This window comes from Marmota flaviventris, chromosome 16 (genome assembly GCF_047511675.1).
Source record: "Marmota flaviventris isolate mMarFla1 chromosome 16, mMarFla1.hap1, whole genome shotgun sequence".
NCBI lineage: Eukaryota > Metazoa > Chordata > Mammalia > Rodentia > Sciuridae > Marmota > Marmota flaviventris.
Genome location: NC_092513.1, coordinates 30,905,620 through 30,920,910, shown reverse-complemented (window position 1 = coordinate 30,920,910; position 15,291 = coordinate 30,905,620). Strand labels below are relative to the sequence as shown.

The window sequence follows — 15,291 nt, the reverse complement described above, 5'->3', positions numbered from 1 at the left end:
AGTCGGAATAAAGACTCTTCTGTGTGTTTGCTGAGCGACCTGCCCTACAACATTATATCATAGCTTTTCCCTTTTCAGAGAAGTAGAAGGCAAGATCATGTGCAGAGAGTAAGGAAAGGAAGTAGAAAAATATAAGGATTGAAGATAGGAGAAAATAGTTGTTGCATGGTCATAGAGAACATAGAAAGAGGTTTGATTCAATGAGGAATTTATAATTATACCAGATAGTCCTGTTATGAACTTTGTTCACTAGTGACATGCTGCCTGGGCACAGGTATGAAGCCCTGCTGTTATATTTTACTTGCAGAGCTGGTATTTTACCAGCTAAGTGCTGTTAAAATAGAGGTAAAGAGGTAAATCTAACCATGAGTTCCAAACTAAAATGCCCACAGTGTTCAGTGGATAAATGTGAACTGGTAAAATAGATCCTGCTTGAGGCAACTGGGAATTTGCGGACTTATGGTAAATGAGAAAATACATGCCACACTTGAGCCAGAAAGAATACACAAAAAAGGCAAATTATAATCAGAAGAAAGTTTGTGGAGCACTAAATCAGCAAAATAGGAATTAACTCTAGTAGTTAATTAAGGAAATTCTTGTCAACAGTCAGTGAAAATGCTCTTTTATTTATCAGATCTTCAATCTTTTTAAGTTAGTGACTAAAATAATTCAGAGCTATAAAAACATAATCAAACAAAATGTTTTCAACATAAATATTTTTAAATCTTGACTCAAAATAATATAAATAACAGTAAGATCATTCCTATGCTGTTATCCAGCTATCCTTTCCAAGGTCTGAATACCAAGGGTCATTTCCCATAAGGAAGAGGAGACACCTACAGCTCTATCCACCACCATGATCCTTGGCACAATCTGATCATACATCCTAGGAAAAATATGACCTAATTTTATTGCTTCTTTATAGGCTAACATGCTTGATTGTTTTGCCATTTAATTCCAAGTTTTCTTTTCTCATTTGTGGGGCTGGGAGGCAGAGCTTCTTTATATAACTGGGCAAAAGCCAAGGAACACACATGCAAGAAATACTTTTTTTTTTCAGGATAACTCATTTTTTTAATCTTTCCCTTTAGTAGTGACATAAAGATATTTTTGGTTTTTTGAAAAAGACTCCTTAGGTCTGGGAGGTTTCTGCACTAGGATGAATCATAGTTATGTATTAAACCTACCTTTTCCACATTGTCCTTTCACAAATGTCCAAGAGTCTAAGATAAAAGTAGGATTTGTCAAGTTTCTTAGCATTATTGTCTTTTCTATTATGTGACTGAATTCTAAAATACTCAGGGTTATAAGAAAACTTATAGGGGAAATTTTAATAAAAAGGATTTATAGGGGCTGGGGTTGGGCTCAGGGGTAGAGCGCTCGCCTAGGACATGCGAGGTCCTGGGTTTGATCCTCAGCACCACATAAAAATAAATAAATAAAGATACTGTGTCCAACTTAAATATATATATATATATATATATATATATATACACACACACACACACACATATATATATATATATATATATAAAAGTTTATAACATAGTTTTTATATTACAATATCATATTCATTTGTTCTTGATGGAAGCTCAATAACAGATGGTTGTTTTTAAAGCTCTAAGTGCATTTTTAAAGTTACAAGCTAAAAATAATAAATTGGGTCATAGAAACTGGCAAAAACAAACCTGATTATCACTGAACAATTGAAGGAATGGACTACAATCAACCAATTTCTAAATCATTATTAAAATATGCAATTAGAATAATTAAATATGAACTTGAAACGAAATGACAAAGGAAGCACAAAATCAAAACTGTGATTTCAAGGGCAAATTTACTATGGCATTGTGTAGTCAAGAAATAGGCTATTACATACACAAAAGAATACTGATGTCAATACATTATTTTTTCTACAGACAGCCCATTGTTGTTTCTTGCAGTACAAAGTCTGGTCTATAATTATATGTGTATGTTGTATTTATTAATGGGAAGAAAAAAAATCATTTCATTTTCAGAATAAGATGCCTGAAGCTTCCACTTCTCCTATAAATGTGGATTTGCCAACTGGACTATAGAACTGAAATCTACCAATTAACACCTCCCTGACCTGTGGTTGTTCCAGGAAAGGCACTGTCATTTTTGGCTTCTCTTGACTCTTACCATGCTTCTATGACTTAGCAAAACTTTCCTCCTTATTATTGCATTTGCTTATCTTGATGCATTAAAGTATGTAACAAATTATATTAACATTGCCTAGAATTTCTCAACAATAAATTTTGAGAAAGTTAGAAATTCAATCTAGAATTCTCTGAATGAGTGTAAGTACTGATATTTTATTTTCATGCCTTTTTCTGCATTGTTTTTGCAACTCTTTGGGGGAAGGGCAATTAGTATTAATTTACTCATTATGAAGTAATGAGAAAAGGACAGAGTTAGGCTTTTAAAACAAAAAGATGCTTTGTAGCTACGTTGAATCCAAAAGACCTTTTGGTGATTATTACTAATGGAGACTTCAGGAGGCCAGAAAAGTGAATTTCCATTTGGTATAGAAGAGTATAGATGTGCTGAATTTCAAAAAACCAGTCCTGTAGGAGTAAACAAAATCTTATGCCATATTCACACTGCAAACAATAGCTTTTCAGCCAAAAGACGTTATCTGTTATATTAAGATTATTACTTTATATTTTATTTGAGTTCATACATTAAGTAACAATATATTGAAACTAATTTAAGTAACAACCATAATTAGATAAGTTAGTTCTTTTCACAATATCAAGATGTTATTGAAGTTTTAGAAACCTGTTTTAGATCAGACCTCACACTCATTGCTGAAATTATGTCAAAAGCAGAGCAGTTGTGACAATTTGTTTTACTATTATATGCCTCTGATTATTAGAAATTTCAATTTTAATTTTTTGTTAGAATTACATTTTATATAAGTTATTAATTTGGATGTAGTTATCTAAGGAATAAATCAAATCTGTTCTTTTTTATAACCTTCAGTTATAGGAGACGATCACATTTTTCTTTTGTCAGCTTGCATCATTTTCTGGCTTCAACAAGTATTTTTGAGAATTTGCTTTAAGCAAAATATTGTGCACTAGCCATTTCCATTCCTTTCCAGGTTAAACAGTTCCTTGTCTTTCAACCTATCTCTGAAAGTTTTTTTTTTTTTTAATCTTTCTTTTTTCTCCGATTCCTCAATATTCTATTTGCCCTAATTTGCACATACTTGGATGATGTCTTTCTTAAAATGAGGCATTTAAAAATAAACATTGAAAATGGAAATTTTCTTTCAATGTCATCAGTAACAATCAATAGTAGGAGCTGTTAATTCAGATACATATTAGGCTGCAGCGGGGGAGACAAAATAAATGGCACACTATTTTTGTTTTCAGAATATTAAATATAATTGGAAAGGAAGATTACAATTTTATATTATATTAGATATAACTATAAGCATTCTAGGAACTCAGAGCTCAGAGATCTGTGTGCTGGAGGGAGTGCTAGAAGTTTCTAAGTACTAACAAGCATTGGGTCTTGAAAGCTACCTATTTTGAATATGAATAAACTTAAGTACTTTGGCCAAGTAGCATAAATCTCAGTAGTATCAAGAATAAAATCTACATTTCTTTGTTCTTTTATCTTTTCTGTACTCTTTGTAACAGAAAAGAGAAAGATCTTGGCCTGAAATTGGACAACAGTGGTCAAGTCTACCATTTTTGGAAAGGCCACTGTTATTTAAACTTCAAAAAAGTTCTAATTTTTGCGGTCGTTGCCTGTTTGATACGCGATCAATGAAAGTTGTTCGGAATCAAATTTCCTTTAGAGTGTTTCTAGGTACTGCGCAGACTCAAATGGATTCTGTCTCTTTAAAAAAGGAAAAAGTCTTGTGAAGGCAGGAAGACTGGAATGTAACCAGATAGGTTGTGTTTCCAGCATTCTGTTTACCCTTAAGCAAGATGGCGGGCGACGTTTGCACACGCGCAGAGGCAACGTTTGGGAGGGAAGTTCCTGCGCGTCAGTGTGCGCTCCGGGCAGTGATTGGTAGCGTGAGAGAGGAGGGCGGAACCGGAAGCACCTGTGTTGTGAAGCTCAAGTGGTTCAATTCTGGCGTCTTTCCTGTGCCTAGCTTCTCGCTGCAGATTCTGCTTTTACTGAGGTTATCATGGGCGAAGCCGAGAAGTTCCATTACATCTACAGTTGTGACCTAGACATCAACGTGCAGCTTAAGATGTAAGAGTACCCTGGGAACAGGAGTGGGATTGCTGGGGTGTAGGGACTGGTAGGCAGAGACCTGTAACAGACGTGGGACGGAGAGAAGATGGTGACTTTCTGAAGACCAGGATTGGGGACAGCCCGGGGGACTGTGGCCAGGGAAGTGGAGGAGAGCGGATTGTGAGGGACTGTGTGGGAGAAAGTTTGAGGACTTGGCTTCTGTAATAGATTGAGAGATAGGGACAAGCTCTAACTTCCATAGCGTTTTCAGTCTTAAAAGCATTTTGCTTTTCAATTTTTTGAGGAGTTATTACTTTCTCATTTTACACATGGACAATCCAAGGTGTAAAGTCATCTTTCCGCCATAAACAAGAGGAATATCTTTATAGAGTAGGGTTTAAGGTCGGAGATGTGGCCCAATGTTAGAACGGTTTCCCTGCGTGCATGAGGCCCTGGGTTTGATCCCCAAGACTCCCCAAAACAGCAACAGCAATACCAACAAACAGAAGGCTTGGAGGGTAGAATAGAGACCGCAGAAATTATGAAGAGATAGACATGTTAAATGTGATCGTTGTCAATAATATGAGCTCATGTGTGCCATATTTACAGCACTAGAAGTGATAGAAGCATAGATTGAATCTTTGGGCAATCTGACGTTGTTAAGGCAGAGTTGTTGTGAGAAGGTCTCAGATGAGAGTGCCAGTTGCAAAGGGACCTTGAAGATACATGAGAAAACATCTTGCAGGAAAATCCCTGGGGTACTGTGTTTATGGTTAACCTCAGGAATAGAACATCTTGAAATAAAAGTAATGGATTTGATACAATAATAAGGAATAGAGTTGGAAATTATGTCCTTAAAAGGTAGATGTGTAGAGCTATTGTTAAAGCTATTATAGATTATTAATTGCAGTATAATTCATAATCAGTAAACATTTATTGTGGGCAATTTTTTTTGGGGGGGTACTGGGGATTGAACCCAGGGAGCTACATTCCCAGCCTTTTTTATTTTTTATTTTGAAAATTTTTAAATTTCTCAGGGCCTCCCTAAGTTGCTGAGGGAAATCAAATTTTTGATTTTCATGCCTCAGCCTCCTGGACTGCTGGGGTTACAGGTGTGAGCAACCATGCCTGACATTGTGTATTTTTAATCAGTATTATCAGGTACATATTTGTCAAAGGGCTGCATCATGTGATAAATACATTTTCTTAGGGCCCTTAGAATATGGTTACTTCAGTTATCCAAAATTATTGTAAAGAAAACTTGTCCAAACCTGAGTTCATCATTAGCTTACCTGTCTTAGCTATAATTTTCCTGTGTTTTCTATTTGGTGATTGTTAGCATGATCGAAATTTGTTAAGACAGAAAACTGAGTATTAATGATACTCCTTTCTCACAGTTTCTGTTGTGTCATTCAGCAAGATATTTTAAATCTGACTGCTAAACTTCTTTGTTCGATTCTCCTTTTTCTGTCTCACTGCTCCAGTAGTAGGATACTTATTTTCTTTCTATTTTAATAGCAGGTCTTCTGAATTTCCTCAATTTCAGTCTTTCTCCCCTGGCTTGTATGTTTTTATGTTAATGCCAAAAGTATAAATACAGTCTGATCATGTTATTTTCTCACTTAAGTTAACATTTTTTTTTCTTTAAAAAAAAATTTAAACTAGAGATTGAACCTAGGTTCTTAATCACTGAAGCATATCCCCAGCCCTTTTTAATTTTTATTTTGAAACAAGGTCTCATTAAGTTGTTTGGGACCTCACTAAGTTGCTGAGGCTGGCTTTCAACTTTTGATCCTCTCCTGCTTCAGCCTCCTGAGTAACTGGGATTATTTTGAGCCACCACACCTAGCTTACCAGTTCTTAAATGTTTATTTTGTGAATTTGATGGCTACTTCTGTTTGCTGTCTAGCTCCTATATTTCATTCAGTTTTATCTTTTGCATTTACCTGTACTAAACAATTTGGCATTTCTTGCCACATACCATATTGCCTGTTTGCATTTGCTTTTGTATGTGTTGTTGTTTGTTTCTTGTTTTTAACAATAAGCAGGTAATTTTTATTAAATGTGATAATGTGCTCTCTGACAGGAGTAACACAGGGGACAAATACAAGACATACCAAAGTTCAACATCATAGGGTTGTTTACATCCGATAAAACAAAGAATATTCTGGTTAAATAGTGGCACATAGTAAAATCTGGGTCCCTTAGAATGATGACAATGGTAGTAGTGGTAAAAGCGTTCCTAGAGGTGATTATTTTATAACTGAGACAAGAAACAGTTGAATAAATGGAGATTACCCTTCCACGCAGATGTATTTTTTTAAATATTTATTTTTTAGAAGTAGTTGGACACAATACCTTTATTTTGTTTATTTTTATGAGATGCTGAGGATTGAACCCAGGGCCTTGCACGTGCTAGACAATCGCTTTACCACTGAGCCACAATCCCAGCCCCACACAGATGTATTTTGATGTGAAATTTTTCATAGAGTTGAAACTCTGCCCATTGCCATTTGTACCAACTGGAAATTCTAAGGCTGAGTGAGGTACTTCATCTGGGGAGAGCGTTCCTGGGATTCATTGTCGAGTTCTAAAGTGGTGCAGGGTATCCCATGAGAGACCAACTATATATACTGTTCTTTCTCTTTGAAATGACTTCCTATCTATTTCCCTTCCCTTTCTTTTGTTTTGTTTAGGTTTATTTCAGGTATCTATGTGAGATCCTAGATCCATGCCCCCAAACCAGGTTAGGTATTTTTGAGGCTTTATTTATCTTCCTGTGAAGGGAAGAATATTGGCTTTGGCCTCCTTGCCCTACTTTTTGTTCTCAGTTCTGTTGCTTACCTTGTTACCTTAGACAATATGTTTGATATCACAGTCTCAGTTTCCTCATTTACAAAATAAGAATATGGGTGAAAATAATTAAGAAAGATTATGTAAAATGCTTGGACAGTATCTGATATAATCTTGATGTCTAAGAAATGCTTCTTTCTATTTAGTAATATCCTGTGCATATCTTTTATGACTTATAACACTATATATTTTAATTTTAAGAAATTATCAGATAATAAGTATCATAAAAAATAAAATATAAAAGAGAATATCCAGTAAAAATAAGTTTTTATCCTAGAAGCAATGGCATAACATTTTCTTATAACACTATATTGTTTATTTTGGGCTTCTGTGCCTACTACATTAAATGTTTATTGAAAGAGTAGTTGCATAAGTGGTCAACTTGAATAAAATGAAACTAAGGCAAGAGTTGGTTTCAGGGTTTGAGATGAAAAAGCCTAAAATTGAGAAATATGTTAATGAAGATAGAATAATCTTGGACATATTATGATTTTCAGAAAACCTTATTATATGTTACAGTATCTTTAATGTATAAACCACGAAAATGTTTATTAGTAGTATAAGATTACTTTGACAGGCATAAGCTTTTCTTAGTATTTCTTGTGCATTTGTATATATGCTTGAAAAATATATGTCAAAAACATTTTTGTTTGTGTGTTTTCAGAGGAAGCTTGGAAGGGAAGAGAGAACAAAAGAGTTATAAAGCTGTCCTAGAAGATCCGATGTTAAAATTTTCGGGGCTATACCAAGAGACATGCTCTGATCTTTATGTTACTTGTCAAGTTTTTGCAGAAGGGAAGCCTCTGGCCTTGCCAGTGAGAACATCTTACAAGGCATTTAGTACAAGATGGAAGTAAGTTGTGTTTTTATTTTTCTTTTGTTTGTTTTGGCATAGGGTAGATTACAGACTGTTGTCTCCTTCCTTTCTAGGTGATGCATGATGCAAGTGGGAACAATTTAATAGGAATTACAGAGCTTCCTTCCCCACCCTCCCAGTACTGAGAATTGAACTGAGCTACATTCTCAGTCTTTTTTTTTTTTTTAATACATTTTTTTTTTAGTTGTAGATGGACACAATAAGTACCTTTATTTTATGTGGTGCTGAGGATCGAACCCAGTGCCTCACATGTGCGAGGCAAGCGCTCCACCACTGAGCCACAACCCCAGCCTCCCTATTCTCAGCTCTTTTTACTTTTTTTTTTTTTTGGACTCAGGATTTTGCTAAGTTGCTGAGGCTGGCCTGAAACTTGCACTGTGGCAGCCTCAGTCTCCTGAAGAGCTGGGATTTGAGGTGTGTGCCACTACACCTAGTGCAGGGATTTCTTAATTGTATATATAGATACACTGATTAGAAAGTTTAAGTCAGTAATATACCCAGAAAAATATATGTTAAGTATTATAATTGCAACTGAAGTGTGAGTGAATTTATTTTTGTATTAAATATATTGACACTTTTGAGGAGCACTGCATTAAATTTTAACATGAACCAAACCGAGAACATATCTGTAGTGTCTTTAAATTCTCTTCATCGTTCTGCTCCCTTGAACACATAAACATTTCTAGGTAGTCTGAACTATTCAGCTTGCTGTTTGGAGGTCAGATCTTAGAAGGAAGTCTATTAATCATCTGTTTAGATAAGATTTTTATTATATATTCTGGTTGTTTCAGATAAGTAGGTTGTGTGTGTGTGTAGGTATATAAATATTATGTGTATTTAATACTTTTTATTCTGGAGAATTTCAACTGTTTTTCAAAAGTAGAGAATACTACAATGAATTTCTAAGTCCCCCATCATCAAATTACTAATTCCTAACTCCTAACAAATCTTGTATTTCTATCATTATTTTGACAGAAATTCCAAACATCATCCTACCTGTTTTTTTTTTTTTTTTTACTGGGAATTGAACCCAGAGGTGCTTAATCACTCAGCCACATCTCCAGTTCCTTTTTATTTTTTATTTTGAGACATGGTCTTGCTAAGTTGCGTAGAGCTTCACTAAGTTGCTGAGGCTGGCCTTGAACTTGCCATCCTTCTGTTTTGGCCTCTCAAGTTGTTGGGAATGATAGACATGCACCACTGCTCCTGGCTTACATCTTTTTAAAAATATTACTACAGTACCATCATTACACGTAGAACAATGAACCACAATTCCTTAATGTAGAATGAATTTATATCTAGAAGTTCAACAACTATGATGAATCCCATTTCTCTTTTTAACATTTTTTTTTTTATGGACACAATATCTTTATTTTTGTTTTATATGTTTGTCTTCCACTTCTGGGCTTCCATGCCTACTACATTAAACGTTTATTGAAACAGTAGTTGCATAAATGGTGTATGTATGAATGAAAAAAAATATATATATATATTTATTTGTTTTGTTTTGTTTTGTTTTAGTTGTAGATAGACACAGTACCTTTATTTTATTTATTTTTATGTGGTGCTGACAATCAAACCCAGTGCCTCACACTTACAAGGCGAGTGCTGTCCCACTGATCCAGAACCCCAGCCCATCGTAACTTATATTTTTTTTAAATAGTGAAATTACTTAGTAAAATAAGATGTCTGAGATGAATCATAAATGGCCTTTTGAAATTAAAAGATATAAGATAACTGTACAGAAAATAGATTGAGAAAATTACTTTATATTGGGTACATAACATGAAGATAGGCTTTTAAAAAACTTGGAGATTAAGGGAAAACATTGCAGATTTTATATAAACTGCTCATTAATATTTCAAAATTGAGTTTATTACCAATATCAAAAAGAATTGCCCTGTTAAAGTGAATGGAGGCAAAAACTTTGCCTAGCTATCATTCTTTATACAAACTTTTATAAAAGAAATAATGTATGAAAAAAAATAGGCCATAAAAGGATCTTTTGCCATCTGAACTTTTGCATTTCCATAGTTCATATAATATTTTGAGGTAATATGAGATCCCAGTTGATAAGAGATCCCATAGAGAAGGAAACCTGTTCTTTCTTTAATTATACTTAAGGTAAATTCTCACTTTTATCTATAAATTACAAGCTAATTTTTTTGTGTATTATTCTGTAATCAGGTGTTTTAAATTTTTAAAAATATTTATATTCTACCTTGTCCCATATAAGACTTTCAGTGGCTTTAGGGAGACATATAATAACAACCTAATTTAATTTAAAAAGTACCAAATTAGGTTTAGAAATTTATTAATCAGACTAGAGAGTGACACAGTGGTGTGAAGGTCCACTATGAGGATTGCAACATCCAGATTTAGGTTTTATAATGTTGAGAAGGATTAAGAATTAAGAAAGGAATGACATGGGAAAGAAAGAACAAAATGATGTTTAGAATAGCTTTTTGGTGTCTGACTAGATCTTTTCATACTTTGTAGAATATTTAGAGCAGTTTTCAAACTTTTCAACTATAGGCCCATTTTCTTCAAAAGTACTATTGTGCAGAAACTAAATATGTCAAACAGATTAAAGTGCAGTTACTTTGATTTATAGAGATTTTGGGGGCCAGGAAAATAGCCAAAGTTTGAGATGAATGATCATTTGGTCTTAGGTATTGTCTTCTAGAAATTAAATGTCAGTCATAGAGGTGAGACATTTCATAGTTCATTTTGAATATTCACTGGTTTTTCTTTTTAATTTCTTTCTTTTACTCATTCTGGTGATTGAATCCAGGGATGCTTCACCATTGAGCTACATCCCCAGGCCTTTCTATTTTTTATTTTTGAGATGGGTTTCCCTTGGTTGCTGAGTCTGGTCTTAAACTTGTAATTCTCCTTCCTCAGTCTCCTAAGTTGCTAGTTACTGGGATTACAGACTGGACCACTATGTTTAGCTTTCTTTAGTTTTAGCCAGAGTTTGTTAACTTCTTGGTTATTGGCAAAAGGTGGTCCTGTTTAATATTTTCCTTTTTAGCCTATTCTACCATGTAGGTGGTAATTACATTAATTTATTCAAGTGTATCTATAGAGATAATGGCTTTCTTAAGCATGCAGTTTATTTTTTTCCAGAACGTTATTGAAGAAAATGATTTTAATAATTTTTTGCTTCTTCTTGAAATTGATGGTTATCTCCAACTTTCTTGGAGGTTCTTACATTTATATGGTGCATGACAGTGATGTGTTCCTTAAGCTTTTGCAAATTCTGTTCCTTTTTTACCCAATCAAATGTATTTGACCTAAACTAAGATAAGCTCCTTTGAGGATAATTTTGAGTAAACAGAGAAATAGACTTTTGTGTGTCTTCTGAGTATTTTTTTTCATAATTTGTATAGTATTCTTTCCAGATTTTAAAAGCTATCTGCTGCTTAAGGGAGTAGAAATTATGAATCCATTTTAAATGCAGGAGAAAGTTTACAAAAATGAATAAGAAAAAAGAACTGTTGTTATGTATTAAGAACAAACATTTCTTTGTGAGATAATATGTACAGACATGCTTTGAAAGCATAAAGCACTAATTTCTAAGTGGTATTGGTATTAATGAAATAACTTGAACAACAACAAGAAAACCTTGTGTAAGACTTTACATATCTGTAAAACAAACTTGTAATTTTTCATTTTATAAAGGTAGTGGATGCTGCACTGTGAATGTGGTTTGGTTGTTTTGGTTGCTTTATTATATTCAGGACTGCTTTGGATATGATTACTTTTGATTATTTTATCTTCATAATGTAAAAATCTGTTCTAGAGACTGGTTAAAGAAAATTTCAGTTGAAAAAAGTTCTAACATGTTGAAAAGTTTTCCTGTACCTTTTAAAAACATTTTCTTTGTACTTTAGTAGTGTTGTCTTAGTTTTCTTTTATGGTACTGGGAATTGAACCCAGAGCTTTACACATACTAGACAAGTGCTGTACTACTGAGCTACCTCCCCAGCCTCTGAGTTTTGTGATTAATGCATTTAGTAGTATTATTTATCATTATCTATATTTAAAAAAAATGTCTTGTAGTTTTGAAGTAATTGAGGTGACTGCCTCTTTATCTTCTAGAGTACTGACCTAGTTTTTGGAACCTTTTCTCTGTACAAAGTTTCTTGTATGGTTCATAAATTTGTAAATTTGGTTTGTAAATATACAGATTTGTGTATGTGTGTGTATGTATGTATGTATGTATGTATTTATGACAACATTATTTCTATAGCTGGAATGAATGGCTCAAACTGCCTGTGAAATACCCTGACCTGCCCAGGAATGCCCAAGTGGCCCTGACCATATGGGATGTGTATGGACCAGGGAAAGCAGTGCCTGTAGGAGGAACAACTGTTTCACTCTTTGGAAAATATGGGTAAGTATTCTATTTAATTAATCTATAGAAATATTTTAGCTCTCTGTCTCATTTCTTTTCTGGAGGGTTTAAATTATTTATGCCAAATGCTTCCCTGTGTGAAAATCAGGTACATAGGATTTCATCTTCCTTGATACAGAATTTCATATGTGTTTCCTATATGATATACAGAAAGGTTAATTGGAAACCATTTATATTATTCTACTGTTAGCTACTGGTAATGTGATTATTATTTTTTTTTTTTCTGGGACCGAGGATTAAACTCAAGGGTGCATAGCCACTGAGCCACATCTACAGCCCTTTTTATTGTTTATTTCAAAACAGAGTCTTGCCAAGTTTCATAGGGCCTCACTGAATTGCTGAGGTTAGCTTTGAGCTTGCTGTCGTCTTGCCTTAGCTTCCTAAGGTGCTGGAATTATAGGTGTATGCCTCTGCGCCTGGCTGGTTATGTGATTTCTAATAGAAAATAGAAGTTATTGGGAAATAAAACTTTGCGTTTGGGCATTTACTTGGCATTTACTATGACTTCTTTGTTATAGAGTTTTCCTGTTTTGTAATAATTATGACAAGAAGACATAAAGGCTTTTAAAGTTTTAAGTATTAATTTGCTATGGATGGTAATGATTGTAACAGAAAAGTTGATAAATTTTTTAAAAACTTATAGCCAATATAAGTAATAGTTTATTGTTAAACAACAGCAACAACAACTCATAATCTTAAAAGTCTCTGTTTTTTTTTTAATCTGGTACCAGGGATTGAACCCAGTGGCATTTAACCACAGACCATTTTATTTTTTGAGATAGGGTCTTGCTAAGTTGCTGAGTCTAGCCTCTGTCTCTTTGTCCTACCTCAGCCTCCTGAGCCACTGGAATTACAAGTGTGTTCTAATGAACAGCCCCCACCCCCCGCAGTACTGGGGATTAAACCCAGGACTTCACACATGCTAGGCAAGTGCTCTACCACTGAACTACACCCCAGCTCTTTATCCCTTTTTCCCTTGGATAGTTCACTTTCCTTTCTTTCTTTTTTTTTTTAATTGATATCATTCTGTTTTTTTTTTTTTTTTTGCATTTTATAGGTTGGAATTTTTCTCAAGAACTTTGTTCATCATCCCATATTTAGTTACATAGGTATATGGTTCATATAGAAGATGTAGACAAATGGTTGAACTTACTTTCTCATTTACAAGTTTTAAGAATAATGAGTTGGTACCCTAGTAACCTTTTTATGGTGAGTGACATGGCGGGGGTGGGGGTGGGGAACCTAGATATTGTACCCAGAGATGCTCTACTGCTGAGCTACATCTTCAGAACTTGTTATTTTTTATTTTGAAACAGAGTCTTGCTAAATTGTTTAGGGCCTGGCTAACTTGCTGAGGCTGGCTTTGAACTTGGGATCCTCTGACCTTAGCCTCCAGATCCCTGGGATTACAGGTGTGTGTCACCATGCCTGGCTTTACCCTTGTAACCTGAAAAGTGATGATGATGGCTTTTTGTGTTTGTCATGAACTTTTTTCATCTTAAACATTTTGGATATTGGTTTAGTCCATTGCTTTCTTTATAGTGTTTAAAGTGTTCAGTTGGTCGGCAGTAACCTGTTCAAGTAGCCCCCATGTCCTTTCAGTAGTATAGTAGTGGTCATTAGTAGCTTCTTTGTTTTTCGATAGATAGACTAGTCCAGACTCATTGAGTAATTTTCTATTCTAGACCTGGAAACTGAAAGAAGTTTTGATTCCTTTCAGGGCAAAATGCTGTAGACTTTAATTGTCTATTTTATCAGATGTCTTAATTTTTACTCATTTTAAAGTTTTCCATTTTCTTATTTTGTACATCAGTAAATACAAATGGGGACAATCATATTATGATGGTTTTGACTGTTTTATGTAAGTTGCTTTTTATCCCTTTGCCCATTTTCAATAGAGATAATTCACATACCATAAAAATCTTTGAATTTTTTTTGTTGTCATTTTTGTGTTGGTATAAGAACCATTGTAGATGCATGAAATTAGTCATTTGTGTGTTATATTGTAAATTACTGTTTTTGTCCCTTAGGTTTATTCTTTTGAATTATTCTGTATTTGATTGCTATTTATGAATCTTAAATTCCTATGTTGAATTTATCAGGTTAGTTTTCTTTTCAATGTGTGAATTGCATGTTTTAGAAAGTCCTTTCCCAGTTAAGGTTTGTGTTTGTTTGTTTGTCTGTCTTCTGCTATGCTTTATTCCTTCATGTTTAAACCTGATTAATCTAAAATTGTGTTTCTGAAAGGAATGATAGATAGTGCAAAAAATAAGCTTTTAAAAAATTAAAAAAAATCAAAAGAAATGGTTTATATAATTTGTCCCAATGCTCTTTAGTTCATAAACTATTTTTTGATTGAATATATAAATTCAGTTCATTATGTACCAAAGTTTTCTTTTTTTTTAATGGTTGCCTAGCATATTTTATTGGGCTCTGGTAGGAAGAGGGTGGCCAATATTCAATGTAGTAGAAGGTAGTTTGGTGTAATAGGGAACCCTGGAGCCTCTCTGGGTCTGGATTTATCTGTGGACCTTGACAATTTCTTAACCTCTTTGGGACATTTTTCTTCAACTCCTTCCTTTGGGATAGGAGATTGAAAATGAATTTGGGCACTGGTCTTGCTAATTCTGGAGTCTGAGAAGTTCAAGGGCATGGCACCTAGTGGTGAGGACCTTATTATTGTATCTTCCCATTGTAGATGGTTTCAGAGGTTCAGTACATGATTGTGGAATGTGGAATGGTGGAATGGGACAAAACTGTTCAGTTCATGGAAGAGAGAGCACTGAAGTCTTAAGAGCAGGGAGATATAGTATATTGTATAGTGGTAAGAAAAATAAGTTGTAGAAATAGATTATTTGGTTTCAGATTCTAACTTCTGTGTCTAATATCTGTGTATCCTTGGGTAAGTTATTTAATCACC

The 15,291-nt window shown here is 34.2% G+C and overlaps 1 protein-coding gene across 1 annotated transcript in view; it reads left to right on the top strand.

The window, feature by feature from the left end:
- Window positions 1–4,096: 4,096 nt before the first annotated feature.
- The window catches only part of Pik3c3 (phosphatidylinositol 3-kinase catalytic subunit type 3), a 121,257-nt gene continuing 110,062 nt past the window's right edge, over window positions 4,097–15,291 (top strand). Inside the window, exons 1-3 of the mRNA XM_027935728.3 lie at window positions 4,097–4,239; window positions 7,739–7,927; window positions 12,207–12,350. Of these exons, the coding sequence (XP_027791529.1) occupies window positions 4,172–4,239; window positions 7,739–7,927; window positions 12,207–12,350 (401 nt within the window). The 5' untranslated portion in view covers window positions 4,097–4,171. The remainder of the gene's footprint in view (window positions 4,240–7,738; window positions 7,928–12,206; window positions 12,351–15,291) is intronic.